This window comes from Oncorhynchus keta, chromosome 28 (genome assembly GCF_023373465.1).
Source record: "Oncorhynchus keta strain PuntledgeMale-10-30-2019 chromosome 28, Oket_V2, whole genome shotgun sequence".
NCBI lineage: Eukaryota > Metazoa > Chordata > Actinopteri > Salmoniformes > Salmonidae > Oncorhynchus > Oncorhynchus keta.
The window spans coordinates 19,652,662-19,661,874 of NC_068448.1; the positions used below are offsets into that span (position 1 = coordinate 19,652,662).

General features: G+C 45.2%; 1 protein-coding gene across 1 annotated transcript in view; it reads right to left on the reverse strand.

Moving 5' to 3' along the window:
* The window catches only part of LOC118374386 (plexin-A2-like), a 321,358-nt gene extending 321,189 nt beyond the window's left edge, over positions 1-169 (reverse strand). Inside the window, exon 1 of the mRNA XM_052484209.1 lies at positions 158-169. Coding sequence (XP_052340169.1) covers positions 158-169 — 12 coding nt within the window. The remainder of the gene's footprint in view (positions 1-157) is intronic.
* Between the last annotated feature and the right edge of the window lie 9,044 nt (positions 170-9,213).

Genomic DNA, 9,213 nt, shown 5'->3' on the forward strand with positions numbered 1-9,213 from the left:
TTGATTTGATTTGATTTGATTTGATTTGATATGACTTTAGTCTATGGAAAACTCATAAATAGGGTTGTACAGCATTTCACATGGGTTCACTACGGATAAGATCGGATTTAACATGCCATCCCATTTAAAATACCAAAACAGGACTCTACAGTGCAACCATCTTACTCATATATGTGCCTAAATATTTTGCTGTGCGACCTGGAGTTTTCATTTAGGAGCACCAGTGAGACGAGAAAAATAAAAGGATTCTAGCTTTAATACCTGAAATATTTTGTGTGCCTACATTTTTCAAAACATGCTCCTTGTAAAAAAAAGGTCAGCATCAAGCCATGCAGAAGTTAACACGGTTTGTTGTATTTTTTTTCTAACGTTGGAGTTTGACATCAGTTAAAGTTTGAATCCACTTCTGATTGAAAACCCATATTACCATAATGTAATAACATTTGAATGTCTCATTTTAGGGATGTGTTCAGCACGACGACCCTCTGTGACGACCCTCTGTGACATACCTACACATCTCGTCTTAGCACCAGTTACCGCTTGCCAAATAAAGGTGACTGTAAATCTCTGGAAGGATCCTGGTGACTGGCGGTGGCGTGAGAGAGAGATGGTTCTGTGATGTCACTGGTCTCTGTGGTAACATGAAAGCTGATGGTTCTATCATCTGTTGGGCCCCTCCTCTCTACAGCCATGTATCTATTCACACAGTGACAGGTCCAAAGAGCACCCCACAATGAAAGCTTACCGCACCCCCTCAGGGGGTTGTCTCAGGGTCTGTCATTAGGGTCCCCTGGGAGTAGGGGCGAGGGGTGTAACAGTGAGGCGGTAGCAAGTGGCCAAACACAACAGAACAAAGGTGAAATAAGTTCAACACAACCCCTGATTCATGGTCTCTAAAACAAGAGGTTAGTCAGGGTTAGCCAAGCCCATAGAGCAGCGCCAGCAGTGCTGTATGCTTCTGTATGGTTCTGTATGGTGCTGTATGCTTCTGTATGGTGCTGTATGGTGCTGTATGGTTCTGTATGTTGCTGTATGGTGCTGTATGCTTCTGTATGGTGCTGTATGGTTCTGTATGGTGCTGTATGGTGCTGTATGCTTCTGTATGGTTCTGTATGGTGCTGTATGCTTCTGTATGGTGCTGTATGCTTCTGTATGGTTCTGTATGGTGCTGTATGCTTCTGTATGCTTCTGTATGGTGCTGTATGCTTCTGTATGGTTCTGTATGTTGCTGTATGGTGCTCTATGCTTCTGTATGGTGCTGTATGGTGCTCTATGATGCTGTATGGTTCTGTATAGTGCTGTATGGTTCTGTATGGTGCTATATGGTGCTGTATGGTTCTGTATGGTGCTGTATGGTGCTGTATGGTGCTCTATGATGCTCTATGGTTCTGTATGGTTCTGTATAGTGCTGTATGGTTCTGTATGGTGCTGTATGGTTCTGTATGGTTCTGTATAGTGCTTTATGGTTCTGTATGGTGCTGTATGGGCAAGGAGCACAGCTCAAAGACTGAATAACTTTTGAACAAAAGCGGAATCAGAAAACCATTGGTTCATTTCCATGTTAGTCCTGACCTGCCTGACCTGCCTCCCTGCCCAGGCCCAGTAGCAGTGTAATGCAAACACAAGCCTGGTAGCGTAGCTACATATGTGAAAACCATATGTACAGGATGTGGGGGAGACACCCGACCGGCATTAACCTGGTTACTGACATCTACAGCAGAAAGGGAGATGAAGAAGGAGAACTATACAAGCAATATGTTCATCCATAAAGCATGAGGGAGACATGCCATGAACCCATGTTGTGAGATGCTGCTGTTGACCCAGGGTGAGTGTGTGTGTGTGTGTGTGTGTGTGTGTGTGTGTGTGTGTGTGTGTGTGTGTGTGTGTGTGTGTGTGTGTGTGTGTGTGTGTGTGTGTGTGTGTGTGTGTGTGTGTGTGTGTGTGTGTGTGTGCGTGCGTGCGTGCGTGCGTGTGTGTGTGTGAGGGACCTGGCTGTCTGTAATGTGGATCTACAGTTGAAGTCGGAAGTTTACATACACTAAGGTTGGAGTCATTAAAAATTGTTTTTCAACCACATCACAAATTTCTTGTTAATTAACAAAATTTTGTTTTGGCAAGTCAGTTAGGACATCTACTTTGTGCATGACACAAGTCACTTTTTCAAAAATTATTTACAGACGGATTATTTCACTTATAATTCACTTTATCACAATTCCAGTGGGTCAGAAGTTTACATACACTAAGTTGACTGTGCCTTTAAACAGCTTGGAAAATTCCAGAAAATGATTTCATGGCTTTAGAAACTTCTGAAAGGCTCATTTACATAATTTGAGTCAATTGGAGGTGTACCTGTGGATGTATTTCAAGGAATACCTTCAAACTCAGTGCCTCTTTGCTTGACATCATGAGAAAATCAAAATAAATCAGCCAAGATCTCATAAAAAAAATTGGAGAACTCCATAAGTCTGGTTCATCCTGGGGAGCTTTTTCCAAATGCCTGAAGGTACCACGTTCATCTGTAGAAACAATAGTACGCAAGTATAAACACCATGGGACCACGCAGCCATCATACCGCTCAGGAAGAAGACGCGTTCTGTCTCCTAGAGATTAATGTACTTTGGTGCGAAAAGTGCAAATCAATCCCAGAACAACAGCAAAGGACCTTGTGAAGATGCTGGAGGAAACAGGGACAAAAGTATCTATATCCACAGTAAAACGAGTCCTATATCAACATAACCTGAAAGGCTGCTCAGCAAGGAAGAAGCCACTGCTCCAAAACCGTCATAAAAAAGCCAGACTACGGTTTGCAACTGCAAATGGGGACAAAGATCGTACTTTTTGGAGAAATGTCCCCTGGTCTGATGAAACAAAAAATAGAACTGTTTGGCCATAATGACCATTGTTATGTTTGGAGGAGAAGGGGGAGGCTTGCAAGCCGAAGAACACCATCCCAACCGTGAAGCATAGGGGTGGCAGCATCATGTTGTGGCTGCAGGAGGGACTGGTGCACTTCACAAAATAGATGGCAGCATGAGGAAGGGAAATTATGTGTATATATTGAAGCAACATCTCAAGAGATCAGTCAGGAAGTTAAAGCTTGGTTGCAAATGGGTCTTCCAAATGGACAATGACCCAAAGCATACTTCCAAAGTTGTGGGAAAATGGCTTAAGGACAACAAAGTCAAGGTATTGGAATGGTCATCACAAAGCCCTGACCTCAACCCTATAGAAAATGTGTAGGCAGAACTGAAAAAGTGTGTGTGAGCAAAAAGGGCTACAAACCTGACTCAGTTACACCAGCTCTGTCAACTTATTGTGGGAAGCTTGTGGAAGGCAACCCAAAATGTTTTACTCAAGTTAAACATTTTAAAGGCAATGCTACCAAATACTAATTGAGTGTATGTAAACTTCTGACCAACTGGAAATGTGATGAAAGAAATAAAACCTGAAATAAATAATTCTCTCTACTATTATTCTGACATTTCGCATACTTAAAATAAAGTGGTGATCTTAACTGACCTAAGACAGGGAATTGTTACTAGGATTAAATGGCAGGTATTGTGAAAAACTGAGTTTAAATGTATTTGGCTAAGGGGTATGTAAACTTCTGACTTCAACTGTATGTACATCCCCTAACAGGGATAGGGCTGGCTGTGTTGTTCTGTCTGTCTGCAGACACAGGGGAACAATCGATAACTCTGACCTTCCACACACACAGTCTGCACTTCATCTCAATCAGACCTCTATCACACAACATACTGCCAGGGAGCTCTGAACACGGTCACCACCTATTCTCTTTCTTTCTTTCACTCACTCACTCACTCACTCACTCACTCACTCACTCACTCACTCACTCACTCACTCACTCACTCACTCACTCACTCACTCACACACACATACACACACACACACACACATACCCACACACACCCACACACACACACACACACACACACACACACACACACACACACACACACACACACACACACACACACACACACACACACACACACACACACACACACACACACACACACACACACACACACACACACACACACACACACACACACAGCTTCCTCAGAGTGCACTTCCAGTCCCAGCCCTCCACCTGAAGTCTGTCCATCCAGGGGTTCTAAACAGCCCCAGTGTTCAGTGTTCATGTTCATCACCCTGCTTGTTTCTCTACCAGTGACCCTGGAAAGGTTAAAAGCCCCCACTTTAACCCCTGAGTGAACACTCACACACCAGCGGGTCTAAACAGCCCACTGTCAGGTAAACATGAACTGAGATAAAAGATTTATGGCCTCCCCCAATCTCTCCCTCCACTCACCCTGCATCTCTCCCCCCACTCTCTCTCCCTCCCCCACTCTAGCCTTGGCTCCTGAGTCACATAGAGAGATAATGGAATCAACATTAATGACAGTCCACAGCCCTCACCGCCCCTCTGCTCCTTGTCCCTCTCCCACAGCCCCATGCAGCAGACCCTGTTCTGCAGAGGTGCTCAACCCCCCAACACACTCCACAAGCAGAGAAATGATTCCAGGCATGCAGCTTGTGAGGTAGAGTTCTTCAACATCTCCCTTGAAATTGTCAGACAGATGCACTTTGCAGAGAGAGAGAGAGAGGGAGAGAGAGAGAGAGACGGAGAGAGAGAGAGAGAGAGAGAGAGAGAGAGAGAGAGAGAGAGAGAGAGAGAGAGAGAGAGAGAGAGAGAGAGAGAGAGAGAGAGAGAGAGAGAGAGAGAGAGAGAGAGAGAGAGAGAGAGAGAGAGAGAGAGAGAGAGAGAGAGAAATGACCCGGAGCAGGTAATGGAGGAAGCAGAGGTTGCTTGGGGCTGAGTGCAGTGTAGTGGAGATGTACAAGTGCACACTGAGGGAGGGCTGATGCCAGTGGGCTTCGATCCAAACAGAAAAGGCTCTCCTCTCTCCCACATCTAACTTCACGGTAGGTCACCTGAGACTTCCTCTACCCTAATCTCCCTTTTCCCATGATGAGTCTCTCAGCATCATACACTCACACCGGAAACCTGTTCTGTCCTGCTTCTCCCCTCAATTATTTATTTATAGGCTACTGAGAGAGAACGGTTCAGTTTACCAACCTCCTCTCCTCCCCTCCCCTCTCCTCTCCCTCAGAGAGTATTATACACCATTCATTACAGAAATCCCCTCTGCTAGGCCAACCTGAACCTAAAGGCTCCTGCCACGTCCCTGCTTCTCTGGCTTAATGTCAACACCTCCACCATTACCAACGTTACTGTAACTCTCCCCAGAGTTTAGAGCAGAACCAGAGCAATAGAGACAGGGAGACAGATGGAGAAAGATGAGACTGTGTGAGAGGGGGGTCAGACCTTTAGCAGGCCATTGTTCGTGGAAACACGCCAAGGCCACGGAGCTGTGCAGCATTGTTAGCTGGCTAAAGGTTTAATTTTAATTTCACAATCATGAACCTTGTTTGCTGACCTAGAGTTGACTTCAGGACAGACTAGGGTGCATTCATACATATTGTATGGCATACATACTATGCCATCGAGAGCATTTACAGTTTACAGGGGGAAACTGGGGCAGAAATAGGTGTTAAAGGGTGCACTCAGATGTCTTCCTGATAAGCTAGAGAGCTATGAATGGGAGCAAGGACTGTGGCTGATTGGAGAGTGCAACCCTACTGTCTCTCCATCAACACGATAGAGAGGAGAGACCCAACCAGTGTGCCCTACTGTCTCTCCATCAACCCGATAGAGAGGAGAGACCCTACCAGTGTGCCCTACTGTCTCTCCACCAACCCAATAGAGAGGAGAGACCCTACCAGTGTGCCCTACTGTCTCTCCATCAACCCAATAGTGAGGAGAGACCCTACCAGTGTGCCCTACTGTCTCTCCACCAACCCGATAGAGAGGAGAGACCCAACCAGTGTGCCCTACTGTCTCTCCATCAACCCAATAGAGAGGAGAGACCCAACCAGTGTGCCCTACTGTCTCTCCATCAACCCGATAGAGAGGAGAGACCCAACCAGTGTGCCCTACTGTCTCTCCATCAACCCAATAGAGAGGAGAAACCCAACCAGTGTGCCCTACTCTCTCTCCCATATTCAGAACCAGCTCAGGACCATGGCATCATGGTTATTTTGGTGGGGTCTGGATCTCTGAGTGTGGCTGTCTGTGTGAAACAATTTGTCCAAGGAAAGTGCTGAATAAATTCAGCGGAAAAGTGCAATGAATGTGTGTGCAGCACGTTTAAGGATGTTCAATGCCTGGAGATGGGGGAAATGGGGGAGATGGGGGGAGGGAATGGGGGGAGATGGGGGAAATGGGGGGAGATGGGCCTTGAGAATTCTGGAGCAATTAGCAAGTAGACATGTAGCACCATGAAAGAGGTTCATTTAGCTTCTGAATCTGACGATGAAAATATGTTTTTCCATTTCAGAAGCAGATATAGCAGTAAGTTGGGTCTGTTTTTCTGGTGCATCCAATCGGTGATGATATGCTGCTTATTATCTGTGACATTGAAGAATATCCTCGAGCTGTAACGCTTGCTCTTGTTGTTTTAAATAAGCCTTTTCATTTAAACAGCAGAAAACTATGCAGGTCCACCGCTTAAACACATGTATTTTTAACATTTGGAAATACAACTATTTTCCATCCCCAGCTGTGAATGAGGTTAGTGTCTGTGAACCAGACTCAATACGTTTCCTCTGCTATCTGTGCCAACACTAACAGGCATACTGAGGGTGACTGATGTATGTGCTGCACTTAAATACTCACCTCCATATAAATAGAATTACTACTTTATACTATCATATATCTATTTCTATTACCACAATTAAGATGGTGGTGCAGTCTGCATCCCGTTCTCAACAGTTATCTGTTAAAGAGACGCTGGGTTAGTTAGAGGCGGCTGAACAGTATATTGTACTGTAGGTACTAGAGCCAGCGCCTAGTGAGAGAGCTAGTTGACTGGGAGAGAAGACACTCCAGGCTTGAGGAGAATCTCTCAGTGCAATCTGTTGAGGAGATTATGAACTAGAGAGAGAGAGAATGCCTCAGCTGGGTGTATAGAGCCAGTAGCTCCCAGTGAGAGATCTAGCGGACTGAGAGAACAGAGCAGAGCATAACTCCCACCACACCACAGTAATCTGTCCCGCAGCTATCCTATCTAGACTATCTATCTCCAATCTAATTTTGGACTAATCCATTCTCAGTCTGTTCAATTGTTGTGGCTGGCGATAGGATAGATAGGATAGGCGCTCCGCTGAAACTGCCTGGGCTTTATCTGACTGATCCATCACCCATCCCACACACTGGATTAGATTCCACAAAAGCACATGGCTTTTTCCCAATTGGCACCCTATTTCCTACATTGTGCAATACTTCTGACCATGGTTTATAGGGCTCTGGTCAAAAGTAGTAAATTATATAGGGAGTAGGGTGTCATTTGGCATGTGTCGCATGGTTCTTCCAAGCACTGTGCCACGCCCCCCTGAACATATAGTGAGACGCCCAAAAAGTTAAACAGCTGCACCATCGAGAGCATCCTGACGGGTTGCATCACCGCCTGGTATGGCAACTGCTCGGCCTCAGACCACAAGGCGCTTCAGAGGGTCAAGCTTCCTGCCAAGCTTGCGGTCAAGCTTCATGCCATCCAGGACATCTATACCAGGCAGTGTCAGAGGAAAGCCCAAAAATGTTCAAAGACACCAGCCACCCTAGTCATAGACTGTTCTCTCTGCTACCTCACAGCAAGCGGTAGTGGGGTCTAGGTCCAAAAGGATTCTAAAACAGCTTCTACCCCCAAGCCATATGACTCCTGAACAGCTAATCAAATGGCTACCCAGCCAAAATAAGACCTGACTAATCAATCCCATTTCATCTGATGGAGCCCTATGAAGTTCTATCAGTCATTAGAATAGATGGGATGTGTGATGTGGGCTATCCTCTCAGGGAGCCTGATAATAACTGCTGGGCTCTAGCAGCACCACTGTGAAAGGCAATGGAGCTCATCTGAAAGCTGCCATGGTTTGAGGTCCTGTGTGATGGCCCACTGTAGCCCTCAGCACTCCTTCTCACACTAACCTGCATTTCTATGTCAACAGTCTAATGTGGTCAGTCTTCTCTGCTCTAGTCTAGTATGTTAATGGGGCCTAGTTAGTCGGCTCTGATCTAGTATGTTAATGGGGCCGAGTTAGTCAGCTCTAGTCTAGTATGTTAATAAGGCCTAGTTAGTTGGCTCTGATCTAGTATGTTAATGGGGCCGAGTTAGTCGGCTCTAGTCTAGTATGTTAATAAGACCTAGTTAGTCAGCTCTGGTCTAGTATGTTTATAAGGCCTAGTTAGTCGGCTCTGATCTAGTATGTTAATGGGGCCGAGTTAGTCGGCTCTAGTCTAGTATGTTAATAAGGCCTAGTTAGTTGGCTCTGATCTATTATGTTAATTGGGCCTAGTTAGTCGGCTCTGATCTAGTATGTTAATGGGGCCGAGTTAGTCGGCTCTAGTCTAGCATGTTAATAAGGCCTAGTTAGTTGGCTCTGATCTAGTATGTTAATAAGGCCTAGTTAGTCGGCTCTGATCTAGTATGTTAATGGGGCCTAGTTAGTCGGCTCTAGTCTAGTATGTTAATAAGGCCTAGTTAGTTGGCTCTGATCTAGTATGTTAATAAGGCCTAGTTAGTCGGCTCTGATCTAGTATGTTAATAAGGCCTAGTTAGTCGGCTCTGATCTAGTATGTTAATGGGGCCTAGTTAGTCGGCTCTGATCTAGTATGTTTATAAGGCCTAGTTAGTCGGCTCTGATCTAGTATGTTAATGGGGCCTAGTTAGTCGGCTCTAGTCTAGTATGTTAATAAGGCCTAGTTAGTTGGCTCTGATCTAGTATGTTAATAAGGCCTAGTTAGCTGGCTCTGATCTAGTATGTTAATAAGGCCTAGTTAGTTGGCTCTGATCTAGTATGTTAATAAGGTCTAGTTAGTCGGCTCTGATCTAGTATGTTTATAAGGCCTAGTTAGTTGGCTCTGATCTAGTATGTTAATAAGGCCTAGTTAGTTGGCTCTGATCTAGTATGTTAATAAGGCCTAGTTAGTCAGCTCTGGTCTAGTATGTTTATAAGGCCTAGTTAGTCGGCTCTAGTCTAGTATGTTAATAAGGCCTAGTTAGTTGGCTCTGATCTAGTATGTTAATAAGGCCTAGTTAGTTGGCTCTGATCTAGTATGTTAATAAGGCC